Raw genomic sequence first — 23,180 nt, 5'->3', positions numbered from 1 at the left:
ATTCACGGTTGACTGTCAAATCATTTCATACGGTACGTTGTCACTCAATGTAGGTGGGGTGCTGAAACAGCACCACTCATGCCAGAAAGATTCTTTTTTTTTAAGCAGAAAAAAACATGGCTCTACGCTCAGATGTCCTGACTCTCCGAACTAGATTGGAAAGAATGTCCGGAAGTTTTTTCCAACGTTGTAAGGAAGAATGTATTGGCCTTAAGTAATGTTACGGTGTCACTTACACTTATTCAATATTTAGGCAAGGAATTTGGGTCTGTGATAAAAAGAAAAACACTGGCATATCATTGAGTCTGACCCAGCACTCAACATTGTTTTTCAACACCTCCTCCTGTTGGTACTTCTCCTAATATCTATTCACGGTTGATTGTCAAATCATTTCATACGGTACGTTGTCACTCAATGTAGGTGGGGTGCTGAAACAGCACCACTCATGCCAGAAAGATTATTTTTTTTTAAGCAGAAAAAAACATGGCTCTACGCTCAATGGTGACAACTACAGTGTGTAAATACTTTACTTTACTTACTATTGGTGAGTTTATTAATGTAGTTTGTTGATCTTGTATTCATAGCCTGTTTTAGAGCATGTAATCATAAGGCATCTTAGCCTTGCAGCGACCGAAGGATGGACATAACTGTGGTTGCTGTTGAATATAGATAGCATAGGCTTGAGCAATCATTTTCAGACTTATTCCGCGTCCATCCGTGAGGCATTGTGCATTTGTAGGACTGCTATGCCCGGAACAGCTGCTGTGGGTTTAGACCAATCAGAATGCACAGCTGCTTTTCACTATATAACAATAATCTACAATTATATGCGCTGTCTCAAATCTAGTCACACCCAGTATGTATGCATTTACATTTCAACTAAGGACAGGGGTTGTGTTGCGAGTGTGACAGTGAGTCATTCTCATACCTTTTTCTTTTCATCTCTTTCTCTCAGTAGCGTCTCCTTGTCCACTAATTTCACCACCGTAGGAAGTCCTGCAACAGAGAAGAACCATTTCCATTGATGCGCAACGCGCCACGTTGTGAGCTTATAGATTGGCTATTTTCACTATTTATGTATACCACCATTGTACAAGTATAATATAGGGTTAAGTGGTGGTTGATCAGACCAATCGATTTAATCGATTATATATAAAAAAAGAATCAACTAGAATTGTGTCATGTCGAATTCATTGATATACAAGAAAAAAGAAGGACAAAAAACTGCCTCTTGATTATTCAATTAACCTGCATGAGCTGGATTAAGTTGGTTATTGGTGTTAAATACATCAATACATTTTGGATTAACTGTCCAGCCCTACCTATTAAAGGACAATTTCACCCATTGAATTGGTTCACACCACTGTTCATTATAATATGGCACCATTTTTGTCTACATGGGCGGCAGTGGCTCAGGGGTAGAGTGGCCGGGTAGTGTGAGCTGGAAAACCGCAAGGTTCCCAGTTCGATCCCGGGCTGGGGCGCTCCCCTAGAGTTAGTGTCGAAGTGTCCTTGAGCAAGACGCTGAACCCCTAATTGCTCCCGATGAGCAGGTTGGTGCCTTGCATGGTTTCCTCCGCCATCGGTGTATGAATGTGTGTGTGAATGGGTTAATGGCACTATCAATGTAAAGCGCTTCGGATAGAAGCGCTATATAAATGCACCATTTACCATTTACCATTTACATGGTCTGTGTCTCAGAGGAGGGCTGTGGACAGTTTAGAAAACCATGTGTCAGTGAAGTCATCGGCAGGCCGGTTTTGACATTTCAAACAGGATTTCTCATTTTTTGTATCTATTCTTTTAGTAATGTGAGAACATTGACTTCTATTATAGCACGCTAACTTTCCAGGAATAGAAAGCCTGTAGCTTCTATTAGCTTGAATTCCCCATCGATGATGTCACTGGTAGGCGGGTTTCTGAACTGTCCACAGCCCTCCTCTGAGACACAAACCGAGTAGAAAAAATACCATAATGAGCATTAGTGAGGACCAATTATATGAAGATAAGTTGAAAATGGGTGAAGTCGTCCTTTAACTCATTCAGTGCCAAGCTTTTTTATTCATGTTTATGGAATTTTGGCTCTGAGTGCCACAATTCAAAATTCATTGTAAAAAAAAAAGTGCTTAGTTAGCGAGATACAGCCTTTTTAAGTTATAGGTTAAACAAGGAGTGGATGGAGCAGCAAATCTTCAAATCATCATATCTTGGGTTCTGAACATGTTTTTCCAAAAAAAAAAAAAAAAAAAAAAAAAAACTTTTATTTTGATTTTTTTTTTTTTTTTTGATTTTTTTTTTATGACGGATTTGACGGATTGTGGCGCTCTGGGCGTCAGGCCACGTGACGGATTTGACGGATTGTGGCACTCAATGAGTTAATGTTATGACCTTCAGCCGTTTTTAGCTGTGAAAAGGGTCAGGTGATTAAGTCACATAATAATAACACAACAATAACAATAAAAATAATAATAATTGATTCAGGTACCTTCATGGTCTTCCAGTCTCACTCCCAGTTCAGGTAAGATGTCATCACGAATCTCATCACACAGCTGCAATAACTCTGTCACTACAACACATGATTTTTATAAATCTGATTTAACAACACATGGAGACACTGTATTTATAAATCAGATACATCAAGCTAACAACACATGTGTTGTACAATCAGATCTTAAAATTAGACCTGATGTAAGAACTAAACAATATACAACACTAGTCTGAAATAACATTTTAATTTAGGAGTCCTTGACATTAAAATGTTTGAGAACCACCAGTTTAAAAAAGAAACGTCTTACCCTTCAGCTCTCTGGCAATTTTCCGGACATTATGTCTGAAATCTGACAACACTGTCAGATATGGCATCACAGTGCTCTCCAGCTAGAGACACATCAACAACATTCACATTAAATTATTTGATAACGAAATCATGTCATCTTTTACAACATTTGCATTGAAAAAGCACTGCCTGTGGCTGATAGAGGGAGCACTTCACCCATTTTCAAACTATCTTCATATGGTCATCACTAGGCATGTAACGATTTATCGTATATCGATTTAAATCGATTCAAAGTGGTGACGATTTAAATCGATGCAATAAAATATGACATCGCGATGCAACCAGCAGAGGGCGCAATCGAGTCAGACTCCCTACCTTGTTCTCCGCCTACTATTTTGTCCCCTCAGGGCCACCATAGCTGCCTGCCTTCGGTCTCTTCACTCACTGAACAGCAGGCTATGAACGGCAGAGTGGGGTTCACGTCCTCTCAGGCTATGAAATCTAAACAACTAGGCGATCGCACTGCATAAAGAGGGAAATGTGCGTCGCATGTAAACATGTTTATTTGATTGATGAATTGCCCAAACTATACCGTTTACCCCCTCCCCCGTCTGACGACGTTGTTAGCTGTCTGATTTAAACTCTGTAGGAAACATACAACTGATAAGGCTTAATGAAAACGGCTAATTCTGGAGCTCCTCGGTGCGGCTGCAGAGTACAATGAATAATAATCTAATTTAATAATTTAACAATTGTATCAGACCGCCGACAAAGCCAAACTCCTTTCAACGCTGTCTTTCAGATATATAGCGAATTTCATTGATATTAATCAATTAATTCTTATCTAATCTCATTTGGAGCAGTTTAAAACAGTTTATATTATTACTGTACATAAATGTGTTGTTTTACACAGAATGCTGAGAATGTAGCATAGATAAAAAATAACTTGTAAATCCCAAGGCTAAGCCTTAGTTTGTTTATTTGAAGGTTTTCTTTATAATTTATTTCATCTGGGATATATGTTTTAAAATTCATTTATTTCATAAGACTTATATATTTAAAGTTATTATTTTACAAATAAAAAAGTATATGTCTTAATGTGACAGTTAATGCATGTACCTCGTGAATAAAAAGGCTTTATTTAATTTCATGTATTAAAAAGAGGATAAGAGAAAATATAGTTTTTTAAAAATACATGATTTTTGTAAAATAAATAATCAAGGTTTTCAGTAATTTGTCTGGAAAATAAATGTGCTAAAAAAATCGTAAAAAAATCGTGAAGAATCGTATCGTGAACCTCGAATCGTGATTCGAATCGTATCGTGAGTTGAGTGAATCGTTACATGCCTAGTCATCACGAATGCTCATTATAAGATGGCACAAATTCTGTCTACTCACTCGGTCTCTCATTGGTGGACTATGTGGGCACTTCAGCAACCTGCCTACCAATGACATCATCAATGGATATTCCAAGCTAATATAAACTACAGCCTTTCTCTTCCTGGAAAATGTGCATGCTGAAGAAGCCATTATTCTTGTATCAATATATTTAAAAAAATGAATTTGTGTTTGAAATGACCAAACCTGCTGATGATGTCACTGGTAGGCAGGTTTCTGCTGTCCACAGCCCACCAACACAGAGTGAGTAGACAGAAATAGATTATTTTATTAGATATGCTTATTGTTTTTTAAAGGTTAGTTTATTTTAGACTTACTGTACACTGCTGGTCCCAAGTACGATATTCATTTCATGTGTAAGCATGCAAATGACAAATAAATGAACTGTAACCTTTAATTCCATGTCCAATGCAAGGAAAGAGTGGTTCAAAATATGTGTGTGAAAGCTCCATACTCTCCATACTTACGTCTACGCCTTGACCTTTCCCTCCCACTGGAAATCCTATGGGTTCTGCTCCTTCAATGGCACCAAATGTCTAGCAGCAAGGGACAGTGAGAGGGACACATCAGATTGGAATGGTCGTACCAGGGCTGTTTTACTTGGTAGCACTGGTGATCCCAAATTAACCCATGAAGACCGGGAACGCATCGGTGTCGTTTTTTATGCAAGGCTATATCATTCACAGTGAGAGAAAGACAATTTCTCTCCGCAATAGGCTTGCCTCGTTTCTCAACTTGACAATACTTGGAAAAAGTATTTTCTGACACGCGGTGAGATTGCACATATAGCGCTGGAATGTCGGCAACAAAGGGGGTGTTACTTGAGCATCAAACTGCCTCACGCTACGGAAACAGGAGATACCTATGGGCCACATGGCTCGCGAACTAGTGTTGATTTTGACAGCAAATTTTTATTTAGGTTTAGGCATAATCTTTTTAATCAAATTCCATTTAGTTTTAGTCATATTTTAGTCATCTGAAATGTTTTACTGTTAGTCTAGTTTTAGTGGACTAAATATCAGAAGATTATAGTCGACTAAATCTACAGTTGATTTAGTCGACTAAAATGTATTTTGGCGGTGCCTTGATGGCGTCATAATGGCTGATTTTACACTTGGTTGCATGCTGAAAATAGCCGATCTACAAGTTCACAACGCGCCGCACTGCGACGTGTTGTGAACTTGACGGCTATTTCAGAGCGCAACACCCGAGTGCAACCAAACATAAAATGACTTGTCTTTTAGTTCTACTGGATCTCTTCTCCACTAGTCCCTCACTAACATTTTAGTATAGTTTTTATTTGTTGACGAAATTGTCAATATATTTAGTTATAGTTTTAGTCATCGTAGCTTAGTTTTTATTTTGTTTTAGTCTGTGAAAAAGGTAGTCGACAAGCAATTTTTCGTCACAGTTTTAGTCACCAAAATCAACACTGTCACAAACCCAAGCTACTTTCCCTATGCCTCCATTCGCTCACCTTCAGCATAGACGTGAGATAGACGGCGATACTTTGCACTAGTAGGCGGTTGGGCGTCAGCCTGGCGTTCTTCCTGCTGGCCATGTAGCTGTTGGTCAGGCTGACCAGTGACCTCATCTCCTCCATGGCACAGCGGGTGTCCATGTTGTCACACAGAGCCTCGTGGATGCTACACTTCCTCTCACAGAAACTGGAGGGGGAAAAAAAGGCTCTCCTCAATTGCTGATGCCAATGTATTTACAGTGGGGTAGGGTAAGTGATATTTCACTGACTATCAGTGTTGTGTAAATTAATTTCAGACATTTAACCACATTAAACCTCAATACTTAGTCAACTTGACCTCTGGCTCTGTACTTGGTTTGGTCCTTTTTTCCCTCTACACCAAACCGCTTTGGCAAAAATAGCAGATCTACAAGTTCACAACGCCTCGCAACACAAGGCGTTGTGAGCTTGTAGATCTGCTATTTCTCCTCAGGTGTCCCCCTGTTACTGAACATGGACTTGTCGTAAATGACCGGGTTGTCACACACACAGCCAACAGGATGAAATCAGCAGTGCTCCTCTCCAAAGTTAAACTATGCATACCGAGTGCATATTAACCCAAAAGCCTGCATACAGTTTGCCTGCACACATCCCCGGGTATGGACTAGTTCATTTTAACAAACAAATATCACCTACTTGCACCCTTAACTGAATGATGTCTGACTTTTGACATAGTAGTTTTTCTTACCAATTGTTCAGGTCCATCTCTGCTGCTTCCCACTTCTCAAACTGACCTGTGAGGTCAGTGGGGGAACGCAGCACATCCTTCACGTTGAGGAAGAATTCCTGAAGGGAAAACGAACACAAACAGTCAGTATGGTGTACAGTGATTCCCAACCTGAGGGACAGTGCCGCGAGGGTATTTCATTTTGATTAAAGGAGCTACACCATGAATTTAAAAAATAATAATAATATTTGATATCATATTGTTTATGTCCCTCAAACGTTTTTCAAAAGGTTTGAGCCTAAATCAAGCCTCAGATATACTCATTCCAACTAACTTCTCTCTGGCTTATAAAGCACTTTCACCTGCAATACCACATTGTCCTGTTTGGCACGGGGCGCTATTGAGCCAGTTTGTATGCATGTTATGTCCTGGTTCTGTGTGGAAAAAGTAAAAAAAAAAAATAAGAAAAAATTATATAAAAAAAAAAATGAAAACATTTTTTTTTTTTTTTTTTTTTTTTTTTGGTTAGAACTGAAAAACGGGAGGAATTGTTCCCAGACGTGACGTAGGGTGGGGGAACAAATCTGACGGACTGTTTTCAGACCAATTTACATAAAAAAACACAGATAGCCTATGAAAGCCTGCATGCTCGAAGTCGGGTATTTGTTGGAACAGAAGAGAGGTGGGGGAGACCAAAAACACACAAAAATGAAGAAAAAGTTAAAATTCATGGTGTAGACCCTTTAACCCATTAAGACCTGTGGCCGATTCTACAAATACCTTCTAAATCAGTAGTTCTCAAACTTTTTCATGCCAAGGAGGACCCCCAAATTGATAGGTATTTAGCCACGGACCCACCATCTGAAAATGTTTTGTGCCAGGAACCCCCAGGAGAGAAGATTCAAAATTTTCCAAACACTTTCAAGAGGTTTCTAAAATGTTCAAAAATAGCAGATGTACAAGCGTGCAGTGCGGCACGAAGTGACGCGCTATGAGCTTATATATCTGCTATTTTTGAGAACCACTGCTCTAAATCCTAAGAGTTTTCTGAAAAAAGTATGTTGCTGTATAAAATCTAAAATGGCACTAAGTTTTCCTGTTTTTTAAAGGGTTTTAAATCAAAATTATTTGCATGACAATCGTCAAAATCGTTAAAATGTCACGATCGTGACGGCCCTTATTTTTATCTACAGACAAATGAACAAGATGCTCTTGCGTCACATTCACTTACGCTCATGAACTTCTCATATTGGACAGCTGACTCCATTGTGTTGGGGGAATAATCCAGAGTGTCCTTCCAGGCGTGCATTAAGAAAGCCAGTCGCAGTTGGCGAGCTGAAGGGAAAAAACACGCCATTTAAAACTCATTACATCGTCGCCGTCGCACAAATGAAAACATCAGAGACCAGTGTTAGCTTTTGGGCCGATAAATAAACACCCAATGGACGTATTAACCTATTAAAGGAGTAGTTCAGCAAAAACGTGACTCATTGTCTCCACCAGGCCGAAAGGCCTGGCGAGAGAGTATGTTTTGCCCCCTGTCCGTCCGTCCGTCCGTGTGTCCGTGTGTCTGTGACCAGCTAATCTCCGGCACCGGTGGCTTGATCGCAGCGAAACTGTGCACACACACTCCCTGGATGCCAATTCAGAACCTCTGTCTCTTTTCTCATGGGCCTTTTATAGCGCCACAAGGAGGCCGATTTGTGCAAAACTTATTTTTTGACAGCACTCCTACACATTTTGTCCAAAAATCACGCACATCAGTACACAGTATCTCTAGAGTCATTAAACAAAACGGGTCTTTCAGATTTTTCATATTCCATCCTGATTGGTTAAAAATGTCTTCCAAAGTTTGCAGGCGTGCTCCGTTTTGAACAAAATGCCTCAAATCATGAACGCAACATGCAATTTCAGTGAAATTTTGCACGCACATTCCCATTAGTCTGAGGAAGAAATTCTATTTGACATTTTTCAAATCAGCCTCATGGTGGTGCTATAACAGGCCGATTTGTGTTTTTACCTATAACTGCACCGATCTGTGTAAAACTTTGTATGCACACACCCTAGAGGTCAAGGAAAAACCTTTGCCCTGCATTTTTCACATCTGCCTTTTATAGCGCCACAAGGAGGCCGACTTAAGTAAAACATTTTTTTTATACTACTCCTTCCCATTTTATCCAAATTTCACGTAAATCGGTACACATGATCTCTATAGTCATGTGATGAAGACGGATGTGTTTGAATTGTCATATTCCATCCTGATTGGCTTCTAAAGTTTGCATTAGTGGCTTGTTTTGAACAAAAGTCCGCAAATCATGAACGCACCGTCCGATTGCGGTCAAACTTTGCACACACTTTCACACTATGTTGAGGAACAAATGCCACCCTTTTAACATTGGCCTGTTATAGCGCCACCAGCAGGTCTAATTTAGCAAAACAAATGTTTTTAACAAAATGCAGTCAGTGTCCGATTGCCTTGCAAGGCCTAAGAAGAAATGGCAACCTTTTCACATTGGCTTTTTAGGCGCTAGCTGAAAGCGCGGCTCTACAAACAGCCTCAGACATCATCATCCCCGACATGTTCGCGACACCTATTTGTCTATTGGCTGTCCATCACTACTTTAGAGCCAATTTTAAGCCAATGGGGAGACACTACTTTAAAGCCAATGGGAGACGGCCGTCGTTCGCAGCACCCGCCTCCCCTCGCAGCACCTCCCCTCCGTCTCCATCTGTCCCTCTCCCAAGTCCCTCTCTCTCTCTCTCTCTCTCTCTCTCTCACACACACACATCAGCTCCGGCGAAAACAGCCAATCTACAAGCTCACAACGGCTGCATGCATCCCATCCGCGATAGCCTACAGTATATGTTTGTTGTTGCTTTTCCTCAGAAGGCAACGTTGCATTCAACTGTCTGTGCTGATGCGTTAGCAACATGCTATGCTAACCGTAATAGTGAGAGGACAGAGTGAGAGGCTGAGAGTCATAAAGTCATTAAGTCATAAAAACTCGGCCAGCGGAGAATCTGCTAATCATCTGTGATTTACAACAGCCGTTCCACACACGCTCATCACAATAGACATCGCGGCTCCCTTCAGTGTTGATTTAACTCTGAGGAGTTCTTCTTAGCTGTGATGACATGCAGTGGAAGTACTCAAATGTTTTACTTGAGTAAAAGTATCAATACTGCAATGTAGAAGTACTCTGTTACAAGTAAAAGTCCGCAATTCAAAATTTACTTGAGTAAAAGTACAAAAGTGTTGGTATCCAAATGTATTTAAAGTACCAAAAGTAAAAGTACAAAAATGTTTGAAAATAGCAGATCTACAAGCTCACAACGCGTCGCGATGCGACACGTTGTGAGCTTGTAGATCAGCTATTTTCAAATAGCCTTGGTATAAAATAGGGCTAAAGTGGTTAATGTATGTTTTATAATGTAATAATTTATATCTGCAAAGTAACTAGTAACTCAAGTTTTCAAATAATTGTAGTGGAGTAAAAGTACAATATTTGCCTCTGAGATGTAGTGGAGTAGAAGTACAAGTACTGAAAACTGGAAATACAACAGTAAAGTGAAAAATACCTCAAAATTGTACTTAAATACAGTACTTGAGTACATGTACTTACTTTACACCACTGATGACATGCCTGTCTAAGACAAGTCCCAGAGTATTCCTAAAACTGTATATATCTGTAGGCTATTTTTATTTATTTATTATTGTCCATTTTATTTTCTTGCTTAATATTTTCTTTTCTTCATTATATCAATTATATGTAGAACAATCTGTGGTACAAGTTCCAACAAAATTTAGCTGCTTGTATCTTTATGAGTCAGTAACAAATAAAGCTTCTTGAATTCTGCACAATTCTAATGTTGTAATTCACTGCAGAAGGACTTGTTTTGTACCACAATAGGTAGGCTAGTCCTATACCAGTTACTTATTTTTATTTTAATGTTAAGACATTTATGCTTGAATGACAGTGATTAGGCCATAACATGTTACAGCACTATAAAAAAACAAGAAATGGCAAAGTCATAATATAGCCGCAAAATGGCATATGCCATTTTTTGGCAGAGTTCTTCTACATTGCAGTATTGATACTTTCACTTGAGTAGTTGGGGGGGGGGGGCACACACACACAATACAGCTGCTAATAATATGACTGTCAAATCATATTTATTCTTGTTTTCTTTCAAAAGGACATATATTTTTTCAAAAAAGTTTTTCTTTTTTCTTTTAAAAAAAAAAAAAAGTTTTTTCAAAAAGTTTTTTTTTTTTCATTTCATTTTTTCAACGGCAGATTGGGGCAAAAAAAGCCTGCCGTTAGCAGCTATATTATGACTTTAGTCATTTCTTGTTTCTTATATTACTCCTACAAATGTTGACCAAACGTCACGCAAATCGGTACATATTATCTCTTTAGTCAAGTGATCAAGACAGATCCGTTCGATCCGTCCGATTTTTCACATTCCAGCCTGATTGGCGAATTCCGAACATTGTTGGCCCACACTGACCTACCTGACCTGACGGAGACCTGTGCTCCGAGTAGCACTTTTTCTAGTTATTTCATATTATTTTGTGTCCAAAACAGGAAATAGAAAAAATTATCTGTGTTCCAATGGATCCAATTATTATTTAGTCACAAGCTCTGACAAAAAGAAATACCCCATGTACAAGCAAGCTCACAACGTGACACATTGTGAGCTTGTAGATCGCCTATTTTCTCTACTTTTGCATGACATTGCCATACAACAAAGTAATCGCATCAATTGACACCCAAAAACGACATAAAAATATGATGGCATGCACTTTGCACTTTCAACTAAAACTCAAGTAATACTAATTACTCGGTGAGACGGTGACTCACCTGTGTTCTTTGCCAGGGCATCTTTTATGGTGATGAAGTTCTTGAGAGATTTAGACATCTTGCAGCCTGCGATTGTCAGGTGTCCAGTATGCAGGAAGTAACGAACCCAACAGTCATTCTCAAAGAAAGCCTGTGCAGGAAACGACAGATGTTTATACAAATAAAAAATAATCATATTTATAATCATATTTAATTAAATCGGAAACAAATTGTAAAAAGCAATTGCTATATTAAAAAAACGACATATGCAGTGGTGGACAGTAAGCAAGAATAATTGCAAACTCACGACTTCCACTCCACTACAATTCAAATAGAAATATTGTACATTTGACTCCACTACATTTCTAGGAAGGGACTCTTTATTGGGAGCCAAAGGTACACAAATATATTTTTGAATTAACCACTTTAGCCCTATTTGAAATAGTGAAAATGGCTGACATTTCTTTTTCCCTGCATTTTTGGGGGAAATGTTCTAAATTCCAATAACAACATGCTTTGTAAGTATACTCTGTTCACCACTGCAAATGTATGTATACTGTACGTGAAGCTGTCACCTCGGACTGAGCCAACTCGTTGTCATGATGGGGGAATCGGAGATCGAAGCCTCCTCCGTGGATATCCATGGACTCTCCCACGATGGAGCCAGCCATGGCTGAACATTCAATATGCCAACCTGGCCTCCCCTGTTCAATGCATGAAAACTGTTCAGTACACAACAGTAGGCTCTATGCACAGCAGCCATATTGGAAATAAATTGGGCCCATTCCTCCCTACTTCCTTACTTTGAGAACCACTACAGTGGTTCTCAAACTTTTTAATTTCAAGGACCATCATAACTCTGAGAGTGCACAAATGGAACCAAATGGACGCTTACGGGTCCATTTGGTTCCATTTGTACACACTCAGAGTTACAGACCCATAGGGGGCCATTTACACTAGTGTAGAGCCCTGAGGGACCCCGGTCAACCATATAGGGTTTAACCCATTCAATCCGGGAACGCATCTGTGTCACTTTAGATGTATTTGGCTATTCAAAAATAGCAGATATACTAGCTCATAGCGCGGCACCGAGTGCCGCACTATGAGCTTGTACATCTGCTATTTAAGAAAAATCTTGAAATGTGTGCAAATCTTTTAATATATATATTTCTAAAGCGAACATTTGTAACTCAAATCTTTACTTCTGGGGGTCCCTGGAACAACATATTTTACAAATGTTTGCTTTAAAAATTATATATTCCAAGATGTGCACAAATGTTCACAATTTTTCTAAAATAGCAGATCTACAAGCTCATAGCACGGCACTCGATGCCGCGCTAGGAGCTTGTAAATCTGTTCCCGGTCTTAATGGGTTAAGTGGTTATGCCATACCTTGCCCCAAGGAGACTCCCATGACGGCTCTCCAGGCTTGGAGGCTTTCCACAAAGCAAAGTCATTCTGGGACCTTTTCTCGCTTAGCCTGTCTGCAGAGATGCTCAGGTCTCCTAAAGGACACACAGGAACACATTTCTGATCAGCACAGTCACGTTTTCAAAACAACCTTATCGTTAGTGACATTTGTTAGTTAAAGCTGCACTATGTAACTTTCCTCTTCTACCCCGGATTTAAACCCGATTCTCTGCGGAAGTGCTGACATTTTTATCATTGCACTAATAGAGCCTATCTGCTTGCTCGGGGGATACATTTCCTCTTCACCATCCGGTCAAAATGTAAGTAATTTCCGCAAATTATGCACAGGTTGAAAGTGATTAACAAGGAACCAGAAAATAGCCGTTACAACTGACATGTTATGATCAGCAATGAGTTGTTGGTCAAACAGAGTTTCTAAACCAGGGGTCTTCAACAGGGGGTCCGCGACCCCTAGGGGGTCCTCATATTTACTACAGGGGGTCCGCCAAATCATTGGGTGTTATGATTTTTTTTTTTTTACCACTTGAACCCTACCATCCTTTTTCTGAGGAGAACTTTAGCCAAAAATAGCAGATCTACAAGCTCACGACGCCTCGCGCTGCGAGGCGTTGTGAGCTTGTAGATCGGCTATTTTTGGCAAAGAGGTATATAGGTGTAGAGGTAAAAACAGAGCAGACCAAGTAAACAAAAAAAAAGTTTAATCTGAAACGCAATTTTATACAATATAGAGGGGGTCCCTGCTTCATCTCTCTCTCAGCTAGGGGATCCTTGGCCTGAAAAGGTTGAAGACCCCTGTTCTAAACATATCGTCTCTGTCGGGAGGGAACCTTATATGTCCAAAACTGTTACTTTTTCTGGATTAAAAAAAAAAAAAGTAGCAGATTGAAGAGCTTGTGGATCTGCTACGTTTGATGCTTTTGTACACTGTAGTAGGGCATTCATTTACAAAAAAATAAAATATGGAGATGAGAGGCTTCTGATATTAGAATCTCACCCTCTCCCTCTTGTAGAGCCTTCTGGTCACCAACTGCTTCCGGCACCAGCTTGGCATACGAGTGCTGCTCAGTGGCATCAAATTTCATGGTGTCAAAGTAAACTGAGCCGTTTGATTCATACCTACAAGAAAGAGGACATGAAACTATGACTGTAAACCAGTGGTTCCCAAAGTGGGGTCCGGGGACCCTCAGGGTTCCTTAACCGATTAAGACCGGGAAAGCATCTGTCATTTTAGGATATCTTTGGCTATTCAAAAATAGCAGATCTACAAGCTCATAGCGGGGCACTTGCAGATCAGCAATGTTTTTTAAAATCTTGAACATTTGTGCGAATATTTGAATATATATATAACACACCATGTTTTGAGATGGGGGTCTGCAGCAAATAATTTTGGGGGTTCACAAACATTTTCATGTCAAGGACCCAATATATTCACGCGTCTTTACAGAAAAACAAACCCAAGTAGCTTATAATAAGCAGACTTGGCAACGATGCCTTGGACGCGCACATGTGCGGGACTCGGAAGTAACATAATGAAATAGCGTGAGGATTGCGATACAGCTTATAATTTCGGTACACTGTATCCAACGTCAATTTGGATTCATTTTAGTTATTTATCGAGTATCGTGACGGCCTTACTAGAGATATCTTATTGAACCTATGAGCAGTAACTTCCTTACCCGTATCCATTTAAGACGATCTTCTTCACAAAGTCCACGATCTCTGGCACATACTCACTGACCCGGGTCAGAACATCTGGAGGAAGCACCTGATGGGGCACAAAGAAAGCTATAGAAGAATGTCCCCTACACACAGTTCACACACATTTCAGAGGCCAGGTGCCCCCGTACATCCCTGACATAAGGGATGTACAGTAAACAAACTGACATACAGTATAAGTGTATTACAAGGTATCTGCGTATTTCTAAAGTGACAATTTAAGGTACCAATTTTATTTCACCATTACTGCGTCAAAAGTAATCAACAAACTATACTTTGTCTGGACAAATATTGGCCAAATTAAAGACACACAAACAGACAGTCAGATACGCACACACGCAGGGAGATAGACAGACAGACAGACAGACATACAAACAGACAGACGTGTGTGCCTACATTCAGGTCTTCCATGTCTGTGTGGTACTCTGCTTCCCAGTATTTAGGAAGAGTAGAGAAGATGGAGTTCTCAGTGACTTGGCTTCCAAACTGAGCATCCAACCAGTCAGCCAGCAGGTCCTTGGCAGCCTCCAGTAACACCTGGAGAGACATGGTCGACACGGCAACGTTATTAGAGTTAAGCTTTCTTTAATTAGGTTTTTGTTTTTCAGTTCAGTTCTCATTAGTTATTACGTTTGGGTTTGTTAGTTTAGTTATTATTTGTTGTTAAGACACAAAGTGACGTGCTGTGAGCTTGTATATCTGCTATTTTTTTTATAGCAAACATATAAAATGGATGGATAAAGTGGTTAAAATGTGATGCTATATTAAAAACATTTGCTGGGGAACCCCTGGAACCCACCCCACTTTGAGAACCACTCCTCCCCAATTCTCATTCGCCAACACGCCAATGAACTCCCCATTGCAATTAGAACTGCAGACTCACTCCCGATCTTCTGCCGTCCTCTTCAGACTCCATCTCAGCGCATAGCACTTGATGTATTATCTTGTGTCCTTGCTTACTGTAAATAGCTCTGGATTAAGAGCGTCTGCTATATGCCTAAACTGTAAACTGTAACTGTTCATTTTTAAAGGAGAAATCCGGTCATTTTAAGTGTTATGTTTGATGTGTGTCAAATCACTTACCAACGTATAAATGAAAATCGCGTAAATCCACAGAGCCCCCTATCGACCCCCACCGTTGTCATTGTAGGAGGATATAGAATAGCCCAAATTCGCCTATTTTAACCAATGCAAAGTCTGTTTTTTTGCTTCTAGTACTCATTGTTGAGTCCCATGATAATGTAACAGGCGCTAAAACTCCCGACAAGCTAACGGCTAATAACAAACGAGCTAACGCTGGGGCTGCTTATCTCTCTGAATGGCAGCCCCAGGTTGCCAGGTCGGGAGAGAAACCAGCAACCAGCATTAGCTCGTTCTGTTATTAGCCGTTAGCTTGTCGGGAGTTTTAGCGCCTGTTACATTATCATGGGACTCAACAATGAGTACTAGAAGCAAAAAAACAGACTTTGCATTGGTTAAAATAGGCGAATTTGGGCTATTCTATATCCTCCTACAATGACAACGGTGGGGGTCGATAGGGGGCTCTGTGGATTTACGCGATTTTCATTTATACGTTGGTAAGTGATTTGACACACATCAAACATAACACTTAAAATGACCGGATTTCTCCTTTAAGCAGAACACTGTTCACTCTTCATGTTCAGCATTGGCCAAAGCTTTGTTTCTGCAGCCGCCTGTGACCAAACTTTTGAATAAAATTCCATTTAATTTTAGTCTTTTTTAGTCACCTGAAATATCATAGTTTTACTAAATACCTTATACTTTTAGTCGACTAAATCTACAGTTGCAAAAAAAAAATTGGGGGGCCGCGATGCCGGCGTAATGCGTGATTTATACCTCGCGCTGATTTAGCCGCGCTGCAATGCGTTGCTTGTAGATCGACTATTTTCAGAACGTGACAACCAAAAATGACTTGTGTTAGTTCTACTGGATCTCTTCCCCACTAGTCCCTCCCTGACATGTTAGTCTAGTTTTTAGTTGTTGACGAAATTGTCAATACAGTCATAGTGTTAGCCATCATAGCCTAGTTTTTATTTATTTTTCGCCAGTGAAAAAAAAGGGTTGGGGCTATCTACAAGCTTGTAGATCGGCTGTTTTCACTGTGCAACATGCTTCCATAGCAGACATGCTGGCTTCTATGGAATCCAAATGACTGAAATCAGTCGTGGTAACTGAGAACTTTAACCCATTCAAACCGGGAACGCGTCATTTTTAGATTTCAAGATAGATTCAAATATAGCAGATATACAAGCTCATAGCGCGCCACCGAATGCCACACTATGAGCTTGTAGATCTGCAATTTTTTGGGAAAGTCGTGGAAAATTTGAGCAAATCTTTGAATATATATATATATATATATATATATATATATATATATATATATATATATATATATATATATATATATATATATATATATATATATATATATATATTTAAAGCGAACATTTGTAAGTCAAATCTTTGCTTCTGGGGATTCTACAAATGTCTTCTAAATCCTAACAGTGTTTTTGAAAAAACGTATGTTGCTCTGGACTATACGATCGAACTTTCAGGCGGTGGGCTCGAGATGGTTTCACCTCTATGTGTACTATCATGGAAGGCAAAGAGCTCATGAGTTTTCAAAAAATGAAAAATACACACGATCTAACCAGTCAAGATTTTTTTTAGATATCTACAAATACGAAAGTACTATTTAGGAGAGGATAAGCCACTGGAGCCTGGAGCTTCAAATGGGGATCTTATTCAGGTATTTTCCCAGGCCTATAAAAAAAAGAGTCCAAAAGAACGGTGTCAAAATTATTTAAGCGCCTGGTGTCAGCTAGAGCCATATGAAATCTGTTTTATTTTTTTCCCAATTCCGTTTTATTTTTTCCCAAATTCTGTTTTTTTCCATTTTAATATTTCTGAATTCTGTATTTTGCTTTATGTATTCTCAGTAAATTATAATTGATGATTTTATTCTAACTACATCATCAAGTCTTTATCTAGCAAGCTTCCCTGTCCATAAAATTCAGTGGTGGGAAAATAAAATAGAATATGCTCTGACACATGACTAAATGGCACACTTGCAATAACACATTAGTCATTATTTGACACATGACCTCATTACAGTATATTTATTATTTATCACTTTACTGGAGTATTTCGAATTTTCTATACTTTAACTCCACTAGCCTACATCTCGGAGGCAAATATCATACTTTTTACTCCACTACAAATGTTATGAAAACTTTAGTTACTTTGTAGATTTTAATTATCATTACTAAACAACAAACATTAACCACAAGTCTTCAGCCCTTTTTAAACTTGGGCTATTGTCAGCCAGATTCACCCCGCTCCGTTCAGAAACAGCGTGGTGATGTTACATCGCAGACAGACTTCTCCCGAAAACTGAATTTCAGCCCAGATTAGGGCCAATTCTGCAATATTTCCGTGTTTTATTCCAATTCCATTTTTGTTGGTCATTTCCGCGATTCCGTCCGCGATTCCCTTAACACGGATTTCATATGGCTCTAGTGTCAGCCAGAACTAACTCCACAGAGTATATTAAAACGAAATGGGACAAAGAGTTAGAGATCAATATTTCTACAGATGAATGGGAAAATATGTGTAAAACACAATATACGACCACTAACTCAAGAATGTGGAGGGAGTTCTGCTGGAAGAATTTAACCCGTTTTTTTATAACACCTAAAATTAAATCAAAGCAACTGAAAACAGATCAACCATGCTGGAGACAGTGTGGCCACATGGAAGCGGGCCACGCTCACATTTTCTGGAAGTGTCCCAAAATTCAAAAATATTGGCGAGATATTCACGCCACCATAGAGGCTGTTCTTGGTTTTGAGATACCTCAGACCTGTACCTTGTTGTTGTTGGGAAATATTCCTGAAGATTTCTTGACACAGGACAAATATCTAATCAAAATCTTTCTAGCAGCAAGCAAGAAAGCGGTCACGCGTCGCTGGTATCAACAGGATCCCCCAACCAAAGACAATTGGATGGTCATAATAAGGGAAATATATTATATGGAAAAACTAACATTCATACTCAGACTACAAGAGGACAAATCACACAAATACTGGGAAGTGGTCTTCTCTTTTTCAGCCCATGGACAATATATAACCAATATGTAATAGAAAAATAACTAACAATTGTAGAATGCAGCCTTTTCGTGTATTTTCTTTTTTTCTTTCTTGTGTTTTTGTACTGTCCTTTTTTTCCCCTTCCCCCCCACTTTTATGTTCTGTCTTGTATTTCATGTATGTGTATCTGTCTTTTGAAAATCTTTTGTTCCAAAAAAAATTGAGTTAAAAGAAAAAGAAAAAACGTATGTTGCTATAATATCACTGGTTCTCAAAAAATATCTGTATTTGGCCGTTGACCCCCATCTCAAAATATTGTGTTCCAGGGACCCCCAGAAGTTGTAACAGAGTTAAAAATGTTCGCTTTAAAAATATATATATATTCAGATATTTCAAAAATAGCAGATCTACAAGTTCATAGCACGGTACTCGGTGCCACGCTATGAGCTTGTATATCTGCTATTTTTGAATAGCCAAAGAAATCTTAAAATGACACATGCGTAGGGATGGGTATCGTTAGGATTTTTACGAGTCCGGTTCCGGTTCCGGTTCTGCTTATCGGTTAAGGTTCTTAACGGTTCCATATTTCGGTTCCAAAATGGTAAAAAAAATAAGAGGTCAAATGTCTATTTAATAGGGATGCACCGAATGGAAAATACTTGCCCAAAAACGAATATAGGAAACACTTGGCCGACGGCCGAATACCAAATGGCCTTAAAGTATTCTTTTTTTTAAATATATATGCATTTTTTAAAACATTTTGTTGTACCATTGCTTCATGGCTATGCCTCTCTTGTAGAGCTGCATGATTATGGCAAAACCCTCATATCATAACTATAATGGGTCCATATTGAGATCAGTTATTTAAAACGTATTTATTTATTGTGTAGAATTATTTATTTACTATTGTGTAGTAATAAAATACAATGTCTCAAAACATTGAATAGCCTAACAAAAGGCAATATACTGTAATGTCTGCAGTTGCATTATTGCACACAGCCAAAATGCATTAATAATATTAGGCCATTCCTTCCTTTTGGAGAAGTCACTTAAGTTTCATTTCAGACAGACAGACAGACAGACAGACAGACAGACAGAGAGACACACACACACACACACACACAATCAAGGAGAAGCGTTTACAGCTGTTGTTATTGTTTTGCTCTGCGCAGGCTGAGGCTCTTAACTAGCGCTGGTCATTCTGTTAATGTTACACCCTCTGACATGGATTCTAGTTTTCAAGGTGACAACAGCAACGTTTGGTACAAAGTTTGCAGGACAGGATTCCTTCCTTCCTCACTACTTCAGTTGAGAGACGGAGGTGGTGATGGTGGTGTCACTGAGGGGGAGAGGGGAGCGGGGAGTGGAGAGGGGGGGGGGGGCGTGTGCGGGGAGGAATGTGGCTCAGGGAGAAGCAGCAGCTCCGCAACTGATGTATACTTTTCCATACAGCGGTGTTTTACCGGATTTGTGATTTTGTGCTGCCTTTGTTTTAACGGCTTTTAGCGCGTCTAGGAACCGATATGCAGAACCGAAATTACATATTGTTTATGGGTACCCGGTACCGACAATTTCTTTATCGGTTCCTGCTTGGAACCGAATTTCGGTACCCAACCCTACACATGCGTTCAGGTTCTTAAAGGGTTAATCGGTGTAAATGACAGCAATGTGTGCATTTTTCACCTGGGCGTGAGACTGCAGGACACCTGCAGACGTGGCGCTCTCCACTGCCTCCTGCAGGGGCTTGAGAGAAGCGCTGACCACAGCATCCAACCGCTCCAGCATCTGTCTCTTATCCGGGTCCGTTGTCTCCGCCAGTTTGGCCTGAAAGGGCTTCAAGTAGGAGTGGGAGTTCACACAAATAAATATTAGATATCTTATTCAGAACTATTCTAGATATGCTATGCTAGATAGCTTATTCATTTTGAAAGACAATTAAATAAAAAAGGATACCGATCCTACCGATGTGCACTTTGGTATAGTAAAAGGTGCTGTAAGTGGTATTGTTTTGTTAACCCATTGAGACCTGAAGCCGATTCTATATGTCTCCTAAATCTCAACAGTATTCTCAAAAACGTATGTTTCTATATCAGTGGTGCTCAATCTATTTCATGTCAAGGACCCCCAAAATGATATGTATTTGGCCGTGGACCCCCATCAAAATATTTTGTTCCAAGGACCCCCAGAAGCAAAGATTTGAGTTAAAAATGTTTGCTTTAAAAGTATTTATATTCAAAGATTTGCACACATTTTCACGATTTTTCAAAAATAGCAGATCTACAAGCTTGTAGCGCGGCACTCGGTGCCGCGCTACGAGCTTGTAGAATATAGAATATATAGAATATAGAATAATATAGAATATATATAGAATATATAGAATATAGAATATAGTTTTAACTTTTTAACAAAACAAACAAACAAAAATAAATTAACACATTATTTTAAACCAAAGAATATCACTTGCAGCACCTGTGGAAGGGTGTTATTACCACATATCGTCTCTGTCGGGTGGAAACCTCATATGTCCCAACTCAAAAATAGCAAAAGTAAGATCTACAAGCTCAAAGCGCGTCGCTTCACACCGCGCTTCGAGCTTGTGAATCTGATGCTTTTGTGTGACGCTGTAGTACGATCAAGTAGTAGTATAGGGGATGTCAGTGACTATCATGACATTTTACTTGATGATTAACTGTCACACAAATGATTGCGATAAACGATTTAATTGTGTTTTTGTCATTAGAACAACAAATTACTTTTATGTTTAAAAGAAATGTCACAGGGCAGATATGACAAATAACTCAAATGTATTTAATTAAATATTACAGACTTTTAAGCCAATTGTTGGTTCAACAAATGCTATAAAAATGGCTGTTTGAAGCCATTAAAACTATTATTTTGCAGTGTACAGTGGTCTCCCTCCTCAGTAGTTTTTTGCATTGGATGTTTGTCTCCTTGGGAACCCTAGGACTTTCCACCTTTTTGTGAACAAAAATTGCACGGCGCAGATATGACAAATAACCTAAATATAGAAATAAATGTATCAATGTATCATTTTATAATTTCAAAATGCTTAAAAAAATTGCGGAAATTGTCAATCTACAAGCTCACAACGCGTTGTGAACTTAGAGTCTGCAATGTTTTTGGAAAATGTTTGAAAAATGTATGAACATTTTGGTAACACTTTACTTAAAGGTCGGGTCTATAATGCATTATAATCACATTTACACTGCATTATCATGCACCTATAAGGCATTATAACACTTGTTATAAGCAAGGGATAATGCATGGGGAGGGAGTTAATCGCCTCGACAGGGCGATTAACCACCGAGGCAAAGCCTCGGTGGTTAATCGCCCTGTCGGGCTTTAAATTTCAATAATGACTCCCTCCCCATGCATTATCCCGCTTATTACACGGTTACTTAACAGATTGGCTGCCAGCTTTTTTAATTTTTCCCTACAGTAGGCTGCCAGACTTTTTCAATGAGAAAAAAAAAGCACTTAGGAGCCGAGATACATCATTTTTAAGTTTTCAGTTACAAGGAAGTGTCTGGGAGTCTAAATCTTCGGTAAGTCATATCTCCTTGGTCTTTGTTTTTGTTTTTTTAATTAAAAAAAAAAATAATAATAATAACTTTTATTTTGAAAACACGCAGATCTGCGTCCTTGGCAGCGAACGGGCTTTTGCGCAAATGAACGCAGATCTGCGTTCTTGGCAGCCAATGTGTTAATAAATACATAAATACATTTACCCAAAAGTAACAACAAAACGAAGTATTTCCTTGCTTACGGCAATGAAAGTATTCCATAAGTATTGGGCTGGGCGGACAAGTTTGCCTCGGAAAACAAATGAAAAAAAAAAAAACTCGCCCAAAACACACTCGCCCCCCATTCTACAGTATATACCGCCGATTTGCCTGTAATACCGCCGGATTTGCCCCGGGGCGACTGTGTTTTGGGGCGAGCGTTTTGGTATTTCCCCGTTGTTGCACGATAAACAAGGAAGTGCAGTGGATCAAATAGAATCACTTTTCGGTCATTGCATCGTCTATTTCTCACTTCAAATGTTTTCAAAAACATTCTTGAGAGAAACGTTTAGTTGTATATGACATTGTTTGTTTGTTTACATGGCTGTCATGTTGGATAAAGCATAAAACCAAGCAGTGCAGGTTGATATGAGCAGGTGTTCTGAGTCTCTGGTTACACAGTTTCCTCGTCGGTCTCACCGGTCATTATCATCGGTCATTATCGAGAAATAATGACCGATGACTGACCAATCAGAATCGAGCATTCAACCAAGCCGTGTAATAAATGTTTATAATCATGTATGACAACTTATAACAATATGTTTAACAGATTATAAGTGCTGGTCATAATTCATAATAAACGCAGTGGAATTATTCAGCAAATTATAACTGCCATAACTTAGTTATAAATGTGTCTTTGTTATGCATAATTATAAACATGTATAGTGCAATGAAGCATTATAAGTGCATTGTGATGCACTTATAATGCATTAGAGACCCAGACCATCAGTGTTGGGAAAGTTCACTTAAAATATGAACTAGTTCAAAGTTCAGTTCACAAATTTTAAAATGAACTAGTTCAAAGTTCAGTTCATAATTCAAAATTTTGAACTAAAGTTCATGGTTCAAAAAATGAACTAGTTCAGTTCTTTTTCGTTCTTTTTTTTCAATATATATTAGTGCTGTCAGGCGATTAA

At 39.1% G+C, this 23,180-nt stretch overlaps 1 protein-coding gene across 3 annotated transcripts in view; it reads right to left on the bottom strand.

Moving 5' to 3' along the window:
- Positions 1-23,180, bottom strand: part of LOC311041813 (cysteine--tRNA ligase, cytoplasmic-like) — a 79,074-nt gene that overhangs the window by 5,696 nt on the left and 50,198 nt on the right. For 2 of the 3 annotated variants that reach the window (XM_084052299.1, XM_084052298.1), the window contains 14 exons: positions 20,144-20,293; positions 14,748-14,888; positions 14,312-14,400; positions 13,630-13,751; positions 12,597-12,709; positions 11,780-11,908; positions 11,226-11,355; positions 7,592-7,695; positions 6,382-6,479; positions 5,652-5,841; positions 4,642-4,710; positions 2,796-2,877; positions 2,486-2,566; positions 929-996 (listed from right to left, as the gene is read on the bottom strand). The exons of the other annotated variant lie outside the window; for it this stretch is intronic. In XM_084052299.1, coding sequence (XP_083908425.1) covers positions 929-996; positions 2,486-2,566; positions 2,796-2,877; positions 4,642-4,710; positions 5,652-5,841; positions 6,382-6,479; positions 7,592-7,695; positions 11,226-11,355; positions 11,780-11,908; positions 12,597-12,709; positions 13,630-13,751; positions 14,312-14,400; positions 14,748-14,888; positions 20,144-20,293 — 1,566 coding nt within the window. The remainder of the gene's footprint in view (positions 1-928; positions 997-2,485; positions 2,567-2,795; positions 2,878-4,641; positions 4,711-5,651; positions 5,842-6,381; positions 6,480-7,591; positions 7,696-11,225; positions 11,356-11,779; positions 11,909-12,596; positions 12,710-13,629; positions 13,752-14,311; positions 14,401-14,747; positions 14,889-20,143; positions 20,294-23,180) is intronic. 3 annotated transcript variants of the gene reach the window in all.

This window comes from Gymnoscopelus microlampas (assembly GCF_963454915.1).
Source record: "Gymnoscopelus microlampas genome assembly, chromosome: 1".
NCBI classification, from domain to species: Eukaryota; Metazoa; Chordata; class Actinopteri; order Myctophiformes; family Myctophidae; genus Gymnoscopelus; species Gymnoscopelus microlampas.
The sequence above is the reverse complement of the archived record's forward strand: the minus strand, read 5'-3'. Positions and strand labels throughout refer to the sequence as shown.